The sequence below is a fragment of the Rhinopithecus bieti genome, unplaced genomic scaffold, assembly GCF_001698545.2.
Source record: "Rhinopithecus bieti isolate Rb0 unplaced genomic scaffold, ASM169854v2 scaffold_23748, whole genome shotgun sequence".
NCBI classification, from domain to species: Eukaryota; Metazoa; Chordata; class Mammalia; order Primates; family Cercopithecidae; genus Rhinopithecus; species Rhinopithecus bieti.
In genome coordinates, this window is record NW_016811596.1 from 1,075,384 (window position 1) to 1,099,207 (window position 23,824).

Genomic DNA, 23,824 nt, shown 5'->3' on the forward strand with positions numbered 1-23,824 from the left:
AAAAAATGTTCTGACATACAAAATAATAACTATTTTAGTCAAATTTTAAAAGAATTTCAGTGCTTCATATATTTTTCAAATCAAAATCCTTAATTAACTTTTTATTTGTATGAAACTCAAAGTATGTCATTTAAGTAGCTACTTGAAACTAGAAAATTTTCATGACAGAAGTTCATGAGATAACTTCTGAAAAAATTGAACTTCTCTCAAGAGTGAGAAAGTGAAATGCAATGTCCCTTTGTAGAGGAAGGGACAGAAATCTTTCCTTCCCCTTGTGAAAATGGTAAGACATCAAGAAATACTGGCTTTAATATCCTACTTCATCAAATCTGCCTTATAGGAATCGATTGTAACTGAATAAAATTCATACTTACAAGAATACTGAACTGTATTCAAATAGTTGGCTATCAATAAAATGAAAAGATAATTGCTTAATATAAAATCATCCTTATTAATTACCATTTACTGAGTATAGTAACTATTAGATATATGAGCCCAAATATACCCTCCTAGAAATTAATGAGTGCAAAATGGCTGCCAAACTCTTACATACTGTGACTTATGCATTAAATTCATACCTGTTCCAACAGATTTAAGCAAGGTTCAATCTCTCATTTTCTTTATGTCTACTTGTTAGCTTATCAGAAATGTCTTGCTTGACCACCGTATGTAGCACTACCTCCACAGCTATGTCCTGCCATCATGTGCTGATTCTGCTTCATTTTTCCTCATAGTACTCTTCACTAGCAAGCATGTTATTTGTTTATTGCCTGTCCTCTTCCACTAGAAAGTGAGCTCCATTAGCATAGGCCTTTAACTTATGTGTTCACTGCTCTATCCCCAGTGTCTAGCACTATATGCCAGGCATATAGTAGGCATTCAAAAAATATTTGTTAATAAAGAGATTAAATGGCCATCAGCTCTAATCTTTCTTTTCCTAAGGAATAGAAAACTTAGTTTAATATCATTTGATAATCCTGGATGCCAAACTATACAAAAGTCTTATTTTAAATATCATTTAATATAAAGGCATACTCACCATTTGGAGCTTTTTTATAACCAAAAAAAGACAAAATATCCTTTTAAAGAATAGTTGGGCTACTAACAATTGCAAATTATGAATTACTAAATAATTCGGCAAATGTAATTTCTTAAATTACACACTAAATTCAATATACTTAATTGGTTACTCTGCATACCTTAACAAGTTTCAAAAGCTCATAGAGATCTTCAACCTCATCACCTTCACATTTGGTGTATACTTGTCTTGTATCCAAGCTCCTTCCTCTTATGGTTCGGCGATAGAGGGGAAGAGCCATTGCTTCTGCATACAAGTCAATGGCATGGTGTCCCACTGTCTGATACATGTAGCTATCCAGTTCATCAGACTCCACTGCAACAATTAAAATGGAAATAATTAGCAAAAGAGAGTGAAAAAGAAAGTGGATTTGAAAGCCCATCCAGGTTTTACTGCTTGAAGAGTAGTCAACAACAGAACTTAAAAGCTTGTTATATTTCTCTGCATTTATGTAGTGAAATAAAAACATAAGAATTATACATTTGTCTGTAGTTGCATCTAGTTCATATCACCCCTAATAATCTCTACTACTAATTACAAATACAAATGTATCAATACATAAATCTGTTATACCATATATGGCAAACATTTAAAGAGAAGAGTAATGTATCCAATAAATTTTGATTAGTTTATTCAGTTAAAGATTTTACTACATAAATGTTTTACAAATCATTCAAGGTTATTCACGAAGTCATCTAGACTTGTAGAAAAAACCTTTCTTAATTAAATATCTACTTAGTTAATAAGTGACAAATATCGGTAAGAAAAATTTCAGATCATTTTGGTATATATTATATTCAGATATTCAGTACCTTATAATAAAATGTGTAAATACATATAAATTCAATATTGTTAGAGCATTAGAGCAGTTTCAAATGTGTATAGAAACATGATATCTTAAGCTAATCAACAATATAATCAGTGGTTGTCACAAGATTCCACAAATATCAATATGAGTAAAATATTCAAAACAGATGAGTCACATCAGAGCTTTGGGTGATATAAATGAACTTAGAAATATACTGGAATAGACCTTTTGATCGCGTAACCTTATTTTTCAAAAAAAGAATCATGAATATATACAAAGATTATTTGCAAAGATAGTTGTCGCATTATTTAAAATAGACTGGAAATAATAGTATATTCATATAATAAAGTACTATGTAGCCATTAATATAATGTTGAAGAACATTTTCTAAAGCATGTTCTGTGGAATACAAATCCCATAAGATATTAATAGGTATGGGATGATAAAAAGATTTAAGATTAAAGAAGTTTATAAAACATGGGGATAAAAAGCGTTAAATGGATGTCTGTGGCATAAATCTTCCTAGGCTAATATGCTTTCAGGTACTCCAATAAGAGCAGAGAATATGAACTCTCTCTCAAATTTATCTACCCACAGAACACTTAAATTTAAAGGGGGTATTTGTGTTCTAAAGACATACGGGAAATGCTATTGTAGAATAATATTTAATGACATGGAAAATGTTCACAAAATGCTATTAAGTAAAAAAAAAAAGAAAAAAGAAAAATTACAAAATAATTATTTTGACATACACCTATGTGTGTATGTATGAATATAAGCCAAACAGGTCCAGGTTTTCCATTAAATGTGAAAATTTCCTATCAAAAGGAATGAAATATGACAGTGCAAGGACCCCTTCAACAATCAAAATCATCGAAATGTGCTACCCCATTTTGGCTCACAGGTTTCTGAACTCACACATGATTAGACTGGCTTCCTTCAGAATATTACTCACATTGTTGTTATGAAGGTTTCTACTCGTGGTCCCAGTAGGAAGTAGAGAACATAGCCAAAGATCTAAAAACCTTTCGGCCTTCTCCTGTCTCAAAGTTAGACTGGATCTTTAAAAATACTCATTTTAAAGGATATTGATACAATAAAATCAATTTATTCAAAGAAATTTGGGCTTCTTGGCAAGAAACATTCTGATGTTAGCATAATAAGAAAAACATTTCACTGGCTTCAAAAACCTAGAAGATAATTTTCTTTAAGGCTCCATTTAGTCCTAACCACATTGTAACTTTGATTAATGGAAGCTACATAGAAACAATAGTAATAGTGTGAGATCAAATAAAACCAAAGGCTCCCCTGTTGCCTGAAGCAACTCAATTAACATGCCACAAAAGTTCCTACTACAAATCTAAAGAGATGGTTTTTGAATTTTATGACAAGTTCACATTATCCCCATTGACGGGTATAAATTCCTTTTCAGACCACCCATTGAAAACCCATAACTTTGCTGGACATTGCAGTCATCTCTACCAGTCATTCCTCACTAGGGTTTCTTTTACAACACTCGTAAGGGGAAAATAAGTCATTCAGTGAATTGTTCAATAATTCCCAATGTCCTGCTGATTCTCATCAAGATTAGCTAAACCATCTCCATCTACCAACCCACAGCCATCTGCCTTCTTCCACAACAATTTCTATTGTTTCAACTGCCTTTTCCAGGCTTTTATTTCAGAATATTCTAATTCCATTTACTATTAAATTTTTTCTCATTAACAATATTCTAAATAAGTGTCTCTATTTTGAGAGGTATAATTTTTATTTTTATTGTATTTATTTATTTATATGTATATTTTTTGAGATGCAGTCTCATTCTGTTGCCCAGGCTGGAGTGCAGTGGTGCGATCTCAGCTCACTGCAAGCTCCACCTCCCGGCTTCACGCCATTCTCCTGCCTCAGCCTCCCCAACAGCTGGGACTAGAGGCGCCCGCCACTACGCCCGGCTAATTTTAATATTTTCAGCAGAGACGGGGTTTCACCATGGTAGCCAGGATGGTCTCGATCTCCTGACCTTGTGATCCGCCTGCCTCGGCCTCCCAAAGTGCTGGGATTACAGGCGTAAGCCACTGCGCCCGGCCTTGGAGAGATATAATTTAAAGATATACTTTGCTTGTCATTTTATCACCCTGCCAGTGAACCGTAGACACAAGGAAGATTATACATTAATGATTCTGTACCAGGTAAGTAAAATAATTCATGTGAAAGCTGAAGACAAGATAGAAACTCCAGCGATGGAAATGACAGTATACTATGTAGGTATTATATACTACATAAACATCTGCTTTTTAACTTCACAAGATAGCTTAAAAGTCCCAGTTGCCTCCCTGGCCACAAGGGATAAGGGAGTTTCTTTCCTTTGGTAAACCTAACAGGAGATTCTGCTTCCTCTTTTATAATACAGAAGTTAGAGTGCAGTTCCTACTCATTCTCAAAGAATTTTCTTTCTTAAAGTTGGAACTTTTTCAAAAAACTTCACTTCTAAAAAACCATCTGTTACTCATCAATTGCAGCACAAAATCCAAGCATGTGCATTTACCTATGACTCTCTGTGGGACCTTTCCATTTCTTCCTATAAAATATTTCTAACCTCTGTCTTTCCACACAACTTCCAGCATTACCTACGTCTTAATCACAGAAGAAAAGAAAATTCAAATATCTGACTGAAATAACTGCTTACTATTCCAGGGCTAATTCAAATCAGTTCATTATGCACCTGTCCACCAATCAACTTTGCATGAACTCCTACCAGAGGCATAGAGCTGTTCTAAGCGATGAGGAGCAATAAAAGGAAGATAGAAGATATGATTTCTCCTCTCAAAAAGCTTATAATCAATCTATTTAGAGATATAAAACAAGTATTTAGCTAGATTCCAATTCAGCTAAATTAACAGAATGCCTACTTCATGAGAGGAACTATAACCAATGTTCTCACATATACTACTCATTTAATTAATCTTAAAATCACAGTAGTGCAAAAAGATGGAGCCCAGAAAGAAGTAAAAGAGATAATAAAAAGATCTTACCAGAAGAGTCCTGTGAGAAGCAGTAATACAAAAGTCACACAAGTGCTAATCTTTGCTCCCTCTTACATTTTAGCAGTTAATATCTTTTAGTTTCATAGGTATAACACAAGAGCATTAAAAAGCAAATTGGTGAATACATTGCTTTTGTCAAAAGCTATAATTGGGGATATTTCATTGGGGAAAAAAATGAAAAAAGTAGCCAATATGAGGTCTGTGAATTTTATGTAGATGCCCTTGTTGCTACAGACAAATGAAAAGTGGAAATGCATTGCTTTTTGCTTCTCTCAAGTCTCGCATCTCTGGATACATCTAAAATAGGTAAACTGTATCTTTTCTTTTCTTTTTTTGAGACGGAGTCTCGCTGTGTCTCCCAAGCTGGAGTGCAGTGGCGCGATCTCGGCTCACTGCAAGCTCTGCCTCCCGGGTTCACGTCATTCTCCTGCCTCAGCCTCCCGAGGAGCTGGGACTACAGGTGCCTAATAACATTAATATATCATTTATCAATATATATCTTACTTCTCAAGCCCCTTGAGGCATAAGACTATATCTTATCTACCTCTATGCTGCCTACAGTACTTGGAAATGTGGTGGGGTAAAATGGCAGAGTACTTTGAAGTAAGAAGGTTCAAGTCTTAGCTCTACAAGTTTGTGCTAGTTTACTTCAGACAAACTCTAAGCTTCAGGATCCCTGTCTATTAAGATTAATAATGCATCTCTATAGAAGTTGGTTATGAGAATTAAAAAATAAGTAAGTGAAAACAATGCTAAGTTCTGGGTGGAACCTGGCATCTAATGGGTGCTTAATATATATTGGTTCTTTTTTTTTTTCGTCTTTGTATGGTATACCTGTACAATGTAATTATCAAGTTGGAGTTTCATTCATTTAGACAACTTCCCAATAAAGGCATGTACTTACCTTGGTTTTCAGCTGGTCTCAGATTTGCTAAAGCAACGATCTGATGCCCAGCAGCAATGCACTGCATCATATTATAGCAGCTGTCCTTCCCACCACTAAAAAATAAATCAACAGAGAGACAAATATCAAGCTACTGACCATTATTCAACATAAAATCACTAGATATCAAAACAGAACATATTATTTACTTGACTTTTCAGAATATATTACAATGGAAAAAAAATTAATTTCTAAATCATAAACAAACTGAGCAACTATATCTGAATGTCCAGGGCTGCTACACACAGGAGCTTAAGAAACTACATGCCTTTATAAAAAGAATATTCTAAATAAAATATGGTAATTTTTTGCTTTGTGATAGCAAATATATATATTTGAAGTGCTTTGCAAATAGAAAACGATTTCAATTTACATCCCATCCCAGCTAAACCATTTATATACAATTACTTATCATATATATATTCCAATCAAGGAATATATATAATAATATATATTATTCCCACTTAAGGAATATATATATATATATAATAATTTCATAGAAATTATTGAAAAAGCAAAAAAAAAAAAAACTATCCTCTATGAGAAAGTAAAAAAAATAAATTCTGCTCCACCATAAGAAATCTAAGAAATGGCTATCATCAGCAATTAAAGGACCAAATTAAAGATTTGAGTACCTATTTAATGACAAAGTTTGACACACTTGGTGGGTTCAAATTCTGCAGAGATAAAAAACAAGATGCTGACTTACACTGATGACGTGAAACATCAGCACTATCAGTACTTCAGCCATCACCACACTTACATACATACATATGTTATACACATACACATTATATATATATGATGGCCGCAGAACATGGCTTGAGCTATAAATCTAGTAACACATTGAAAGGAACTTCTAAATTCTGGTTCTAAATCTACCTAAGGCAGAGGCGTATCACTTAGTAAAGACTAGTAGCAGCTCATCTATAATATGGCTGAATGACAATCTATATGCCATTGCGGTTTAATATTCCCCTAATTCCCACTATCATTTCTCATTGCCTCTCTCCCTTTTATATTTCTTTTCCTCCTGTTTCCCTTCTTTCCAATATTTGCTTAAGGTCTGCAAATGTGCCCCCAGGCAATGTTTAGACCTCTTCATAGCTCAAGAAACTGAGGACCCCAGAAACTGGCCCTGTTGCCTTTTATCTTAGTTTTCAACATTTTCTGCCTCTTCCACCCTCCCATCAATAACAACTCTCATTCCAAAACTTCTCAAGTGGAAGGAGAGTGCAAGGGCCAAAGTGAAGTTTTAAAAAGTCCATTCCTCCTCTCTTCAGATTCCGTATCCCTGTAAGTAGGTCTTCCACAGCTTCCCGTATCAAAGCTTACTGCTGTGTTTCCCCAGGATAAAAAGATATGACTAATTGTTTCAGATATTAAAGATTGAAGGGTGTGCATCCAGAATCAGAACTGAGTCTTACAATTCATTTTGAAATACGCTAACATTTCAAACATGGTTTTAAGTAGTATTTACCAAACTGTGTTCTGCGAAACACTGGTGTCCAACAAAATACTAACCAATTACTCTAAAAAAAGGTTTTGAATATTAGACAAGCTTGGGAAATTCAGAGTACCTTACTGTCCTCTTAGAACTCCATTAGTACACATGTATGTTACGGGAGAGGTCTTACAGATCTATTTTAGTTTCCAATTCTGGGACACTAAGCTAAGTTATTAAATGTGCTTAGGTTTGCATACTTCATAGAAAAATGAGTGAATGGTCTGCCTGGATAATCCTCAAAATAACATTCAATTATAAAATTCAAAGACTCATTTATTTATTAGAAAAATAATGTTCCATGAGAGCACATGGACACAGGGAGGGGAACATCACACACTGGGGCCTCTGGGGGTTTGGGGGCTAGGGGAGGGCTAACGTTAGGAGAAATACCTAATGTAGGTGATGGGTTGACGGATGCAGCAAACCACCATGGCACGTGTATACCTATGTAAAAAAAATGCACGTTCTGCACATGTAACCCAGAACTTAAAGTATAATAAAAAAATTAATTAAAAAAGGAAAATAATGTTCTTATAAAGATATGTAAGAATCCCAGTTTCACTTATTCACTTATAATACATAATTATATATAATGCATATATGTAGAATACATAGGCATCTATATCATAAGCATATAGGTGCTTATGTGTTCATACTTACAGCATATGTCCTTACAGCTCTTACACTTCAGCAAGAATTTTCCAACATTGCATTTTTTTAGCAAAATTTTTTTTTTATTATAAAGCAACATATGTACATTACAGGTTATTTAGTGTAACTGAATCTACCAATCTTCTCTCCTCCCTTCTAATACTTCTAAGTCTTTGGTTGTTGTGCTTCAATCATTAAACTTTTGATAAACGATGTAAATTTGAATTATTCACTTCCTGGGGTACTTTTAATTCTTAAAATGAGACACAATGGTTAAAGCCTAATCATTCATTTTACAGAGGACATTTACTGAAAAACAATAATTATTGTGACATTATGGTCGAGTCTCCTAAAAATGACACTGAAGGAAAGGGAACTGGAATATTTCAGACACTGTAGTATGTATGTCATAGCAAGTCCTTAAGAGGTCAATGCTTAACCAGCCAGTATCAATTACCTAAGGGACTTAACGAAAACGTTTATGAAATCTTCAATCGGATTACAAAAGCAAACACATCGTTGTACTGTATCTAAGACACTCTACAGGGCAAAATCTCATGAAACAAATATTTAAAGTAGTCTAAACTAACTTTTTAATGTTGCTAGTGTGTTCCCTTCCGCCTCAGTTTACAGATTGAGTATGGAAATATTTAAGCAGGTTTGGTTTTGGTTTGTCAGTCATAGGACTTACTTAGACACTGAAATTTATGATTTGGTTACTACAGATATCAAACTCCTTTTGGAATAGAGTATAGGGTAAGCTCACTCTAAAGCAATGATGAGAGTCCGAAGCAACAGCAACGGGATCTAGCATAAGACTAGTACAATTCGGTCTCTACCACGAAGAGAGATCTCTGTACTTGAGTGCCCAAAGGCAGACACACACACATGCCATAAGCAATCCAGATCTGTGAAGATGAGGGAGGGGTGGACTTCTTGGGAGGGGCGGAACCAGTTACAACTAGGGAGGAAGCCCAGGCTACGGCGGACCCAGCTGACCAAAGGGAACTACAGAAGAGGATGAAGAAAGCGAGGGGGAAAGGGCGAGGGTTATTAACTGAGTTGGCGGAACAAGGTAGTGGCTCCAAACTTCACGGCTCATTAGAGCTTGAAAAAAAATCAGACGCCGGCCCGCACAGAAGTAATTAAACCAATCCCTCTGGCGGTGGGGCCTAGGCGTCAGTTTTTGTTTTTTGTTTTTTTTTTAATTTCCCAGTTGAATCCAATGGGAATCCAAGTTTGAGGGCTGGAAGACCAGAGAGGCAGGGACGGACGGGGAGGAGGCACGCCAGCCCAGGACCGAGGCACAAGCGGGCCGGCAATACTGAAGGCTCCGCCTCTTCCTGTGGCTCGGAGGAGCCGCGGAACCCCCAACACGCGGCTCAGGCAGAGACACCCAGTCTTTCGGCGCTAGGGGCGGCTGGAAGGGACGAGAGGTTGGCCTGGGAAGAGGGAGGCGGCTCCAGGACCGCATTACCTGATCAGAGCCGCGACCCTCATGCTGGGCCCAGTGCGCGTGCGTGCGGCGGGCGCGTGCGGGGACGGGAGCCAGGAGGTCGCCGCCGCAGCTCGCGTGACGCACCGCGGGGCCTCGCCCGGGTGTTCGCTCCGCCGCCTGTCCGCGGATCGGTGCTGCCAGCCCCCCGGCTGCCTCCGGGACATCTGAGCGCGGAGGGTGCGGCACGTTGGCATCTTGACCCTGTGACAGGAACACCTCAGCCCAGGAAAGAATGATGTTTAGGCACGGCCTAACCACCTAAGTGAGGGCACTGAAGCTGCCGGGGGAAGGGCAAGCTCCGTGTTGCAGAGTCCAAGCCCGGTGGCGCTGGATTTGTTTTGGTAAGAGGGGCTTTAGCGTCCCAAATGCTGCAAATTGACACAATTACGGACATGCAAGCGCAGAAGAAATTTGCCCATCTTCCCCCATCTCCTGCAGAAACAACTGTGCACTTTTGCTTTTTAACGTACATCTTCTCAGTCCTCCAAACCTGTGTACACATGTGAAACGGAGATCCCCGGGTGCTGAGGTAATTTTTAAATCTGGGGTTAGCCACCCCCAGCACCTCTAGGCCCTCTATGGCTTTGGCTCTTGGTCAAGCTTGTGTATTTGACAAGGCCAGGCCGGGCTCTTCACCAAAGAGTAATGGCCTTGCAGAAAGAAAATCTAGCTTCTGAGTTTATTTGCCAAGTATGTATTGAGTGCCTTTCGTGTACCAGGCACTGTTTTAGACTCTGTGGATACAACCGTAAATAAAAAAAAAACCCGGCATTCCCGGCATAGAGCTTAAATGGGGATGGAGAGAACAGACAATATATAGCTTAAAGGTAAATCGTATGATGAAGTGTGAGAAGTGCTGTTAGAAAGGGCAGGGTGGAGGGAGAGTCAGGAGAGAGGTGGAGAAGCAAATTGCAGAATTAAATAGTGTCTATATAGGCCTTATCGATAAAGTGAGAGTTGAGCCAACTTAAATAAGGAGAATTAGCTGTGTATATGATTGGGGTGTGCTCCAGACAAGAAAAAAAAAAAAAAAAAAAATCAAAGGTTCTAGGTGCATTGTGTGTTTGTGGAAGACTAAGGCAGATCACTGTTGCTGGAGCAGATTGAGCAAAGCAGAGAGTAGTGGAGAGGAAGTTAAGGTGATGGAGGGGAAGGATTATATAGGGTCTTGTAGGTCATTACAGACTTTTGAAGAGGTGTGACTTAAATTTTTAAAAGGATTGCAGTGTTGAGAATACATCTATTAGGAACCTGTTACAGTGTTCCAGTAGAGGGCGGAGCCTAGAATAGGCATGGTGAATTTGGTGAGAAGTAAGTGGATTCCAGCTCTATTTTGAAGATAGAGCCAATAGAATCAGATTAGATTTGGGCTATAAGAGAAAGAAAGTCATGAAGGATGATGCCAAAGGTATGAATTAAGTAAGTTAATATATGTAGGGAACTTAAAATTATGCCAGGTACATAGTAAGCATTCAATTTTATTTTGATGTTCTCAACTCTAATAGTATGGGTGACTGTCTACATATCAGTTTCATCATCTAGAATCATGCAGCTTTAAGATTTTGCAATTATGAATATTTACCAAATGAGTCAAGTATTTAAGAAGTTTGCAGTCTATATGGGGGAGATAAATACATGAAACACACACTTTTAATGATACAGCTCCGATGAGTGTAAGAACACCAGGCCTCTCATCTCACGCCGAATTGGATAAAATGACACAGACACACATGGAGTGGTTTTAAGAAGTGGAGAATTTAATGGGCGAGAAAGAAGGGAGAAGAAAGAAGACGCCCCCATGTAGAGACACAGGGAGGTGGGCTCCAAAGCCTAGAGAGGAAACCCCAAGTACCGAGTTAACAGCCAGTTATATGAGGAGGCTGGAGGAGGCGGTGTCTGATTTGCATAGCGCTCAGGGGATTGGTTTGATCAGGCATGTCATTCCCATAGCCCACGGAAAAACCTGGCTCTCCCACCCTAGCCTTTTAATATGCAAATGCAGGTCGTCTTGATGTTCTACAAACGTGGGGATATGTGGGGGTGGCCATGTTGCCAGGCACATGTAGGGGCAAGGCCGAGAGGACAAGGTGGCTATCGTCATGTTTGTGTGGACCTAGTTTCTAATGGCTGGTATTTGCATATCAAAGGTTGACAGCTGGGCTCTAAGAGCGGGGGCTTTCCTGCTAGACAAGAAACACTTCTGGAGCTGCTTTAAAAGAGACAAAAACCTTCCAAGGACCCCTTTTCCTCCCTATCTGCCTAAAATATTTTTTTAATAAATCCTACAGCAGTAATCCAAGAGAACATCTTTTGAAAGTAACAAGTTACGTAATGCATATGGCAAGAGCCCCCTGAGTCAAACCCACAGGGTAATGCCTGGAATGAGGATGGAACTTGAAAGATGAGCAGAATTGAACTGGAATGGGTGGAACATCCAAACAAAGACAGCAAGACAAGAATGAGAGTAGTGCGTTGAACAACAGTGGGTAGACTAGCTTGACTAGTTTGGAAGGTATATGGGAAAGAAGGAAAAATAAGTTGAATAAATAGGATGAGGCCAGGTTATCCAGGGTCATGGAAAACCAAAATGAGGAATTTCAAAACCAGGCAGGTTACTGTGGCTGCTTGACATCATTTTTCAGGAGAGTGTGTGAAATAGCAGTAATGAACATGGTGAGTGGTTTTGATAAAATAGGCACTCCCAAAGATGCCAATGGATATCTTTTCCACCAAGGGGTGTCTTTTCCTTGCCACTTCCCAAGAGGGATAAAGAGAGAAGTTTCAAAGGTTACCTTCCTAAAACTACATCTTTAGGATTGTATTTTGTTTCTCTCTGCATTCTGTAGGCTTCATTGTAAGACATCCTCAACAAACAGTGTGTATATCCTGGCATTAAACTGTATGTTATATACAGTGTGTATATCCTGGCATTAAACTGTGTGTTAGGAAATATGTTGAGGCCATTCTCCAAGGTCACCCAGTTATTAGCTTGATGGTGTTGCTTTCCCTCCTGGATTCTTCCTAGCACCTTGTATTAAGTATCTATTCTCCAGGTCCTTTTTACCCCTTGAACAAAATTTCTCTGAGCACCTATTCCCTCCTTTTAAAGCTTTCTGCCAGAATTTTTTAAATTAACGAATGTTTCCGGTTGCCTAATGTAACACTGCAACATGTGCTTTATTAAAACTTTTTATATTTCCTCACATTAGTGCCTTTCTCTCAGAATTACCATAAAAGGCTCTGTGCTTGAATGTCCTATCAAGGCCACCATAAAAATGGTAGGTTCGATTCATTCTGGTTCAATAGACATATTGGTATTTCTGAAATTAACAGATATCTGATTGGTCTTGACCCAGCCATCAAAGTTATTCTTAGATTCATACATATTTTTGAAGTTTGTTTTTTTTTTTGTAGCTAACTGAACAAAACCAGAGCAATTATTGACCCCTGAAAAACTTGTTAAAAACTAGAGATTCGGCTATGCTCTAACTTTTCCCATTGAGAATCTTTCTTAATTCATTCTAGTCACCATTGTGGGTGTCATTTTCTTTTGCTGAAATTTAAAAACAACACCCAGTTTGTCAGCTACAGGTTTCTGAGAAGCAGATGCCAAGACGGGATTACATGTGCAGGAGATTAGAGAAAATGCCTGTGAAGGACAAAGGGAGACCAGCAAGAGAAGGCAGGGAGACTCCGATTGGAATGCAGGGGGGTGGAAATCTGAAAAAGAATGGGAAGGAAGAATAGGTTGAAAGAACCTGTTTGCAGTGTCATTCTGAGAGACTCAGCCAGGTCAATGGGGAGTCCTAAGCCAAAGTTGTTCATTAGAGGAATTCCAAATCGGTCAGGAATTGCCCAGTTCTAGTATCTCTGCCGTGCTCAGTCATTGTCTGAGAGCAGTGCAGGAAAAACTTAGTCTGGTGCAAACTCAGTGGTGAATCCAAAAGTGCAGTAGATGGAGACTGTAAGTCAGTTCATAATAACGTTCATGGTGTCGCTTCATGATTTCTGTAAACCTCTCTAGGATAAACTTAGGGAAGGGAAGTTAATAGGGCAAACTCTCATCGCAGGTGGTCTGGGACCCCAGTAGTACTTACCCTGTCCTCCGCTGTCCACTCTATATTCCCCTTACTCTCAGCTCTCACTTCAGCAGATCTTGTTGACTTACTTGGTGGCATGTCCTAAACTTCACTCCTAAGTGGTCTTGGGCTTTTGTCGTCATACTCTTCTCAGTCCGTGACTGCAGTTTGTGTGCATTCACAGTTAGAATTAGGTAAGGGCATACCAAGAGGCACCCAAGTGGATCGTCTGAGTTCCACATGTGTATTTCTCCTTGTCCCCAAGGTGTAAAGGTGGCCTTACCTCCTCATACTAATCAATCGTCTTTGCTTGCTGGCCCCTGGCTGCAAAGAGCCAAAAGTGTCATACTGTACATAACTTACAGTTCAATGGATGCCCGCTCTACCCCATTGCAAGAGAGAAAACCTGCAATTCTACTCAACCCAGAGTTGGGGGAGGTGAAGCAGAGTTCTCCAGTGCGTTGTTAGGAGTGACTGTAAATACAGCCATTTGTGATTTCACCTTTTGGTTCCTAGATCCATGTATTTGTCCTACTAGAGACACAGTGTCATGTAGAAATCTCTGATTAGTGCCTATACTAAATACTGAGGGATGTCATGCCATCCTTGCAGATTGTTGTCTCTGAGCTGCTGATTTAGCTGTGACTTAGTAGGCTTTTCCAGTACTCTATGAGGCCAACTTCACCTAAATAGTACAGTATATGATAAAACAATTAGACCCCATGGTCATGGCCTACCTGTACCTCCTTTAGTATAAAGTAAGTTTTCTTCTGGATACCCTGCTAGGTGGGATTCCGTGACTAAAGAGGCATGCTGCTAGTGGTGCCAGCTAAATCTTTGCAGACAGGAAAGGCCAGGTTCTAGTACCTGCTCAATCGAAGCCCGGAAGCAGCCAGGGGAAGCGTGGCTTGTCATGAACGCCACAGTGGATCCAAAGGTGTGGCAGCTGAAGGCTGTCAGTCAGCTGCGCTCTCCGCAGCAGGTGCTTTCGAGGGGAGATCTGATTGGAACACCTGTAAGGCTGCCAGAGCAAGACAGTGACTCTCACAAAATCATATGAGATGTGGGAACATTTGGAGCACCCTGCTGGAGTAAGAAATGTAGAATAAAGAGTTAATTCAAACTTAGAATAGTACTTGAAGGAGAACCAACCTAAAATTGTGAAAGTCTAAATTATAAACAATACTATTTTTAAGGAAATGCCTTAATTTACTTCCAAACAAATACTCTAATCTTGAGCATACTAACATACTGATATTGAATCCTGGCTAAGTGTTTTTACTATAAGTTAATAGAGGAAACATTTTTAACTGGTAGTAGTTATTTACCTACATGTAATTTGCTCAAATTTTAAGGACAGTAGGTTTACCAAGACCCCTGCATTCATAATTTTCCACATGGATAGTGTAAAGGTAACTTCAGCCCAGTAAATGTCAATAAATTAAAAGACTTTTTTTTTTTTTTTATCAATGCAGTCTAAAGTATTTCTTTTTGCAATATATTAAAATGACTTGCTCAAGATTCACTTTTCAAAGGCATTGTGAGCTCACTTCCTACAGTCTGAGACTGTTGCATATGAGTGACTTTGGATTAGTTTGTAGGGCCAGCAAAATAGGTGAACAGAAAATCAGCCTCAGAAAACCTCCGTTCTTTGCCAGTTTACTTAAGAAAAACTCTCCATAGCCAAACACTGTTGCTGGTAATAAAAGTTGCAAGCTGTCACTGAATTCTGCTTCCTTGGCAGCACATCTCGATATACTGATTGATAAAGACTCAGATAATCAAATCAAGAATGCTACAGGTGGTTACTCCTCAGAAACCTTGAAAGGATTTAAATTCATTCTGCTTAAAGTCATGCCATACAGGAAGCCATCAGAAGTTGCCTGGTAAGGATTTAAGAAAAAAGGAAGTAAGTAATTATTTGGATCATAAATTTTAGGGCATCAGAATATGAGTATCTGATGTATTTATATTAATAATTACAGCTTACCATGGGCCAGTCACTCATTTAAATGCCTCAGCAAATTTATGAAGTAGGACACTTTGTTATCGTCATTTGCACACCAGGAAACTGTGCACAAAGACGTTAAATGGACTGGCAAAAATCCTAAAGCTAGTAAGTGCCAGTACCAATATTCAAACCTAGGCAGTCTAGCTCTTAACCACTATACTCTATCTTCCATTGAAATGGACAGCTTGTTATTTTGACTAAATATTCTAAGATATGTTTGGAAGGGAATTACCATCACTGACCTCTTGAATCTCCTTTTTGTGTACTTCTAAGCTGATCAACTCTTTTTTTCTGAAAGACTCAAATTGTTGTGTTGTATTACATGGATTGGTATATGAGGTAATTGCTAAACATTATAGACCTGAGAGTCATTCTATCTCTTTTAGAAATCTCTTTCTTTATTCCATAATGGAGACTAACAAATTCAAAAGCTTTAGGAACTAGGCAGATAACATAAGTGAGGGAAATGGCTTGGTATAAGGCAATTTGAAATGGCAAGAACTGTGGCAAACCACTGTTCACTCATCACTTGGCTCCAGCTGCTTGGTGCAAATGTGGACCCAATGTTATCAGATATTTTAAGGCCAGGAATGGTGGCTTATGCCTATAATCCCAGCACTTTGGGAGGCCAAGGCCACTTTGGGAGGATTGCTTGAGCCTAGGAGTTCGAGATCAGCCTGGGCAACACAGTGAGACCCTGTCTCTACCAAAAAAAAAAATATTAGCCATGTGCGGTGGCATGTGCCTATAGTTCCAGCTACTTGGGAGCGCGAAGTGGGAGGACTGCTTGAGTTCAGGAGGTCAAGGCTGCAGTGAGTTATGGTTGTGCCACAGCACTCCAGCCTGGGTGACAAGGCAAGACTCTGTCTCAAAAAAAAAAAAAAGATATTTGAAACTTTACCTTAAGGGTAAGTTATTACCTCTGCAAATAGCTCATTTCTTCATCGTCTGTTTTACTCTATTCAGTTTCAGAGACCACAGTCTTGACTTTATTTTCAAGTTCTGTCAATTCATTATGTTTACAGCCGTTACCTCCTTACAGTCTCCATGTATATACTCAATAATGTAAAATATGTTAACATTTCATTGTTTGGCCTGTGTCCTTTTTACAGACAATTGACTATATAAAAGGCTGAAGGGTTATTCCAGTATATCCCTAGTACTACAAAGTACATTTTGAAGTTAGACAAATCTGAGTTTGAATTCTGTTTCTGAGACATTAACTTGTAATTTCAGCAAGATGATTTTTCTTCATCTGTACAATAGGGTTACTTATGCCTCCTAATTAGATGAGGATTAAATATATATAAATACACTGATCATAGCACCTGTCATATGCAAATTCTGAAGCAAACATTAAAAAATTAAAAAACAATGGGTTATCATTAATAAGTCATAAAGGAGATAAAGGAAAGATTATATATGGAATCGTATAAAAATACTGAAAAAGGGCCGGGCGTGGTGGCTCATGCCTGTAATCCCAGTACTTTGGGAGGCCGAAGTGGGTGGATCACCTGAAGTCACGAGTTCAAGACCAGCCTGGCCAACATGGGTAAACCCCATCTCTACTAAAAATACAAAAATTAGCCAGGCATGTTGGCATGTGCCTGTAAACCAAGCTACTTAGGAGGCTGAGGCAGGCAGAACTGCTTGAACCCGGGAGGCGGAGGTTGCAGTGAGCCGAGATTGTGCCACTGAACTCCAGCCTGGGAGACAGAGCAAGACCCTGTCTCAAAAATAAGTAAATACAAATGAAAATACTCAAAAAGGACATTTATATGTAACTATATCAAAATCAAAAAGATTTATATGGAATCATAAAAAAATAGCCTAAAACAAGTCAGAAAAAAAGAGGAAGAAAAAATGAGACAAAAAACAAATATCAAGATGATAGATTTAAACCCAACAATATCAGTAATCACATTAAATGTAAATATCTCAACATTTAAAATTCATATTGAAACACTGGACAAGAAAGCAAGTCCCAACCATACCCTGTCTATAAGAAACTCACTTTAAATATCAAGACACAGGCAGATTAAAAGTAAAAAGATAGAAAAAAAGATAAATACTATGCAAATACTACTCAAAAGAAAGCTGGAGTGGCTATATACATATCAGACAATGTAGATTTCAGAGTAAGGAATAAAATTAGTCTTTTTCTCTTCTTAGAACTTCAGTCCCCAGGTCTCTTCCTGTGAGGCAGCACATTACCCATTTTCTGTATCTTTCCAGGATGAGTTTATGAATATATAAGCATATATCACTTTTATTTTTCACCAAAGGGAGCATACTATATTCACTGTTATGTACTTTGTTTTTCCACATATATCTAGGACATTATTCTGTAGTACCACTCCATATAGATTTATCTCATTCTGTTTAACTACTGTATAGTAAAGAAGATAGATTCTTTGAAGTCTTTATCAAACATATTAGGGTCTCTAAATTCTAGCTAACATGGTAAAGCACCTCCAAAATATGCCTGTGATATAACTTAAAAAACACTGGACACCTGCCTCTCCAACACATTCAAAACTAAGGGCATTGTCTCAGCATGCACATTCCTGCTCTTGTCACCCCAATTCATTCTTCTACCAATTTCTTGTTTTTTAAGGACATCACCCTCCACCAATCTGGTCTCTAAAGTAATCATTAACTTCCTTTCGTTCACTTTCTTCCCCCAATTAGTAGCCAGAGTCCTATACATTCTGCTGTTAAGGTGTCTCGGTAGTTTGGAGATGGATGATGAAGATCTTTTTGAATTTCATTGTCACTTAGTGTATTGAATATAAGACTTTCTGCATCCAATTCCAATGTCCATTGCCAGATGTCTTTTCTATAATATTGCATTGTAGAATAACTTTAGAGTATTTTAAAATGATAAATTGATATTTTCAGTATTCCTACCTGAAAAGTTTTTTTCCAGAGTCTTTTTAAATAATTTCACTCACCATTCATCTGATTTGAGATGTCTAAGGTCTGGTGGGATGTGTAGTGTTGTGTAATCATAAGTTAGATTTACAGATCATCCTTTTTTTTTTGAAAAGCTACAAGTACTTTAACAAGTTTTGTTTTGTTTTTCCTAATATTCCTGTGAAGTAGTTTGAAGAAAATATTTTCTTTTCAATTTACAAATGAAAGAACAGAAACACAGATATATCAGTTAATTAGTGCTTGGCTGCACAGGATGTTAGTGGCAGAACTGGGACTAGAACCCAGGTTTCCTGACATTCAAGCTGGATTATAAATTTCAGCATCATAAAACTGTCTACCCTGCAATTTTTAAAAAGAAATGGCATATGCTCTCACATTCTGGATTTCTAGAACTGTAATAATAATCCATTAAAAAAGAAAAAAAAAAGGCTTCCTTTGAGAATCTCATTGGAAAAGAACATTTTGCAAGAAAAGTAGGGAATACATACATACATATTCAACCACTGATTCTCTTCATCAAGAACTTCTCTGTAAAATGAGCTTAAAATATGATGACATCAGGCCCAATGTTACACCTATTTTTATTCCTCAAATATTGTCCAAACATATAAATGTTCTGGACTCTAAATCAATCATTTGAAACTGGTCGGCTACAGCTTTGAAAATATTGGAAGCATCATGAACATCATGCCCATCTGTCATTTTTTTCATCATAGAACATATATAGCCTGCAATCATTCATAGCAATATCTCATGGCTCTGGTAAAAGCTCATGAATAGCCTTCTCTATTCATTCTCTCTTTAGCCTTCTCTACTCAGCTGCTATTTCTGAGTAATTAGATGTATTCAAAAGTCCAACAAACTAAATTCTAAGTGGCAACTCAATGGCAACAGGAATAGTTGAATAAATTACTTTATTTAAATGGAAAACCCATTTTCCTCTGAAGTAGAGCAATTTGCAAGAAGAACTTAAAAAACCAGCCTATAAAAAGAGAATTTAAACTTTGAAAATTTTATTGCAATTATAGTAATATGTTAGAATTTGACTAAACATTTTAATTACAATTGCTTTCTCTCTCAGCTTTCATTTCATCAATAAGATTTCTATTCATTGGCTTTGCGTTTTTGGTGGAACCAGATAGGTTAAAATTTTATTGTGTTTAGCATTTATACAAAAGTAAACCTTTGCTGTTGCAAACCACTGAGACTTTAGACATCGCTGAGTTATCTCAGGGACTAAAGAGTCTTGCAGTTTGTATGGGCAGCAACCTAGCAAGCATGTGTAGAAGTGGCTTCTAAGGGTGTTAGGAGAGAATTAACTGTAAAATTGAATTAGGAAAACTGTAAAGGAGAATTAACTGTAAATTGAATTAGGCAAAATTTACCTTATCCTCATAGATAATATACATTGCACATTTTTTCTTTTAATGTTTTAGTTCACAGACTTTTGATGCAAAGACACAGAGGACCCTATTTGCCAAAACATAAATAAACACATACTTGCCTCTCTACTTTCAGATGGATAATCATTAACATCTCACACAACAAACTTTAGTTATCACAGGCTGGGTAAGATACCTTTTTGTCTGGTCCCATAGCACCTTACGCTTTCTGATCATAATTTATTAAATGTCTGTATTCTCTAGTATATTGTCAGTTTCAGGAAAGCAAAGAATGTCCAGTTCTGTTGTACCAGTCAATCTAGTGGCAGGAGACAGATTTGAAAGATATTGAATGAAGGGACTTTTCATAGAGCTGTGGGAAACTTTAAGGAATTATCAGGAGTGTTCAGATTTCTAGAAACTAGCAACACTAGGAAAGCAATAGCACCAATAGGTCTGAATAAGCAGGGAGAGAAAATGGTATCATTAGATCTTTTCAGAGGCTGGAGTAATAGAAAATGGGGTCAGTCAATAGGAGCTCTAGTAATAGAGGGAATACAGCCACCATCACAATAGTGCACCAAGAAAGGGAAATCACAGGTGAAGAAATAGACTCATCTCTTCTTCATCTACCCTGCCATCTCCTATCAGTGCTTCCCGCTGGCTGAATCCCACACAAAGTTAGACAGTAAGGGAGCTTTTTAATGCAATTTACAGAGATCAGCCCTTGGGGCAGAGGATGAAGGATGGGTCTTGGGATTGTAAATGGAATAACCTACACACCTCCTTATTACTATATGGCCAGTTCTTGTTTATTTATCTGTTACGTAGAAAGTGTTTAAAGATATTTGTTGGGTATAAGAATGAATAGCATAGACATTAAATGTAATTAACATAAGCAAGATTAGGCTGCATTTCTTCTTCTTTTAGGAAATTGTTTTACTTCAACAAGTTGTCTTGTCGCTGAATATGATTGTGAGAGGTTTTTTTAGCTATTTATATTAAATGCTTCAGAAACCATATATTGAATTCCTATGAAGAACACTAAGAAGTATAGTAATTGGGTATGCAATTGTGAAAGAGATCATATTGGTATGAAAGAAAAAATGAAGTGACTCATTTGAACATGTTAGTTGGGTAGATAAGTGAAGAAGATGAGTCATAAACTGTAATTCATGACATGCAGTTACCACACGATGGCTCAGATTATCACTGGCATTGGTATTGGGTGGAGTGTCAGCTGGGGCAAGACAATAGGAGATCATGTGGCTATGGTATTGATTACGATGGCAATGATGATGACAAAGATTGTGAGGGCTGACCATCTCTGTGTTGTAAAACTTATTTTAAAAAAGAGAAGCTTTGTACTCTTAAAGCATGGAGAGACTATTGGAAAGTTTTAATGAACATTTTAAGCAAGACTTCTTAACCTAGGATCCACAATTAGGATACAGATTGACTGGCCGTGGTGGCTCACACCTGTAATCCCAGCATCTGGGGAGGATGAGATGGGATGACGGCTTGAACCCATGAGTTTGAGACCAGCCTAGGCAACATAGCAAGACTCCTATTTCTACAAAAACATAAAAATAGGACAAAATAGCCAGGTGTGGTGGCATCTGTGGTCCCAGCTACTTGAGATGCTGATGTGGGAGGATCGCTTGAGCCCAGGAGGTTGAGGCAGCAGTGAGCTGTGATTATACCACTGCATTCCAGGTTGGGTGACAGAGGGAAAATCTGTCTCAAAAACAAAGAAATAAAAATTAAAAAATAGTATACATGCTAAGGTAGGAGCACTTACGTTTTGTCTGAAACAAGAATGGATAGAAGACTTAAGTGATCTCTAAGGAAAAGTGGTAGTTTTAGAGAAGTAATATTTTTTTCTTCTAAAGAGAAGGAAAAAATAGTCTTGCTTAAATCAACATACTGAGTCTATAGGAGTTTAAGAGTTTTTAGAGGATTACCAAGTTTATGCATACCAAATTGGCTTAATATTAAATAAGCGTAACCAGAGGTGTGGTCATTTTTATATTATTCCTAAAATTAAGATAATCTCAACCATATGTGTCATGAAAACTTTTACCAATGATTTTAAAATCTATGTTAATCATTAAGGGCAAATCAACTAATGTTTGAAAGCATTTAAGAGTTTCAGACATAAAATACTTCACAACAAACTATATTGTTATTTTTAAAATAATGTACAATAAGTAACAGGCTCTGACCCACTGAAGAAAGACAACTATAAGCATTTACTAAGTTAGATGATTTTATTCTGCAAGATGTAATATCGTGGAAATCTGGCATTTTCACAATTTACTTTGTCAGGGGAAAGTACCATATTCTCTAAGATGCTGGCTTGGGTCCCTCTGCCATCATAGTAAAAAATACCCTTAGTGTTCTGGGTTATAATTTCCTTGTCAATATAATGCAAATCCTAAAGACCATCTGTTTTCATTCTGCAAAGTGTGTTATAGCAGTCTTGCAAATAATTTTCAAAAATTGACTTGCTCGATATTTTCCCTACCTGCCCTCACCTCAGGATGTATATATTTGGACAGTAAATTTATAGTGGTTATTATTCCTGATGCCCACATGGTTACTTGCAGTGACAAGTGAATAAGGAAATATTTGTAAGGCTTATGTAGAGACTATAATGAAGAACAAAACGTTTACATGGAATCCAGTCTGTTCAAAAGCATTTTATTAATGAGGAATTTATTTTAATGTATTTTATATAGGCCAATTACTTGTCTCATTTATGTTTAAAAATTCTCTAGAAATACCTTTTCTGGTTTTAATTGGCAGTTTTATTGGCATTGCATTGACAGCAGCCCTCATTAATATGACATTCATTGCCCTGAAAGAAACCTAAGATGATATGCTGCAGGGTGTAAAAACACCTCAAACAACTCTGCACCTTCTTCCCAACATTCACAATCAGTAAAATCAAAAATTTGAGAGAGGAATTAATAAGGTGACAAGCCAATAACATTCAAAAGAAACTCTACTACTAAAATCTCGACCTGTTAATTAGGTCCTCTCTTCCATTTTAAACAAACATGCACAGGCCTATGAATATCTTCATATCAATATATTTAAGGACATACATGCTTTTGTAAGGACATTTGTGAACTACCTTACAAATTCTCAGAGAGGCAAAAGATCTAGGAAACTGTTCGGTTAATAGAGAACCGATAATTATTTTAATTAAAAGTATTTGTAATCAACATCCCAAATGATTAATAAAATATGTGAAAGAATGTGAAACAAGCAAAAGAAAAAAAATCACAAATCCATTTATTTCTCGAAAATCAAAACATTATATTGGGAAATCTGTTACTTGTTCACCTGCCAAGTTCTAAGATTAGAAATCTTTGTTTTCACTGCAACAGTTGATGCTACTGAAAACTGCTATGTCACTTGAGGAACCTGCTTCCTGTTCTGTTTCAGATGTTTCTTCTTCATTAACTTTTTAATCAAAAAACTTTGCAGATCACCCTAAACTTAGAATAATAAGAAGAATGTTGTCAGATTTTTTTCTCTCTTTTGTGTGTGTATATATAATCTGTAATTCTGCAGCTGTATTAAAATAAGTACCTTCCTGCAAGCTGAAATAAACCTGAAGTGTAATGAGTCTTGGTTCTCTAATTATCTCATGGATTTCTACCATTGTATTAATTAATATCTAACCTTCATAGATCTGTTGACTTCACTGGCTGTCAGTATCATCGGCTTTCAGTGTTGTTCATATTTAAAAAAATTAAATCAACCTTTTCCTATAGGTTTCATTTGAACATGACTCGACCAATCACCACAACCAATTAGTTACCATTTTATTAAGGTGCTATTTCTTGGTTAGCTCCTGTATGCATAACATTACCAT

General features: G+C 37.3%; 1 protein-coding gene and 1 long non-coding RNA gene across 3 annotated transcripts in view; one reads left to right on the plus strand and one right to left on the minus strand.

The window, feature by feature from the left end:
• DPH6 (diphthamine biosynthesis 6) overlaps positions 1 to 10,054 on the minus strand; it is a 178,529-nt gene extending 168,475 nt beyond the window's left edge. For both annotated transcript variants that reach the window (XM_017894294.1, XM_017894295.1), the window contains exons 1-3: positions 9,509 to 10,054; positions 5,835 to 5,929; positions 1,200 to 1,393 (exon numbers count right to left, since the gene is read on the minus strand). In XM_017894294.1, coding sequence (XP_017749783.1) covers positions 1,200 to 1,393; positions 5,835 to 5,929; positions 9,509 to 9,723 — 504 coding nt within the window. In that variant the 5' untranslated portion in view covers positions 9,724 to 10,054. The remainder of the gene's footprint in view (positions 1 to 1,199; positions 1,394 to 5,834; positions 5,930 to 9,508) is intronic.
• LOC108543694 (uncharacterized) overlaps positions 9,811 to 23,824 on the plus strand; it is a 309,209-nt gene continuing 295,195 nt past the window's right edge. Inside the window, exon 1 of the long non-coding RNA XR_001889646.1 lies at positions 9,811 to 9,870. This is a non-coding gene — a long non-coding RNA (uncharacterized LOC108543694). The remainder of the gene's footprint in view (positions 9,871 to 23,824) is intronic.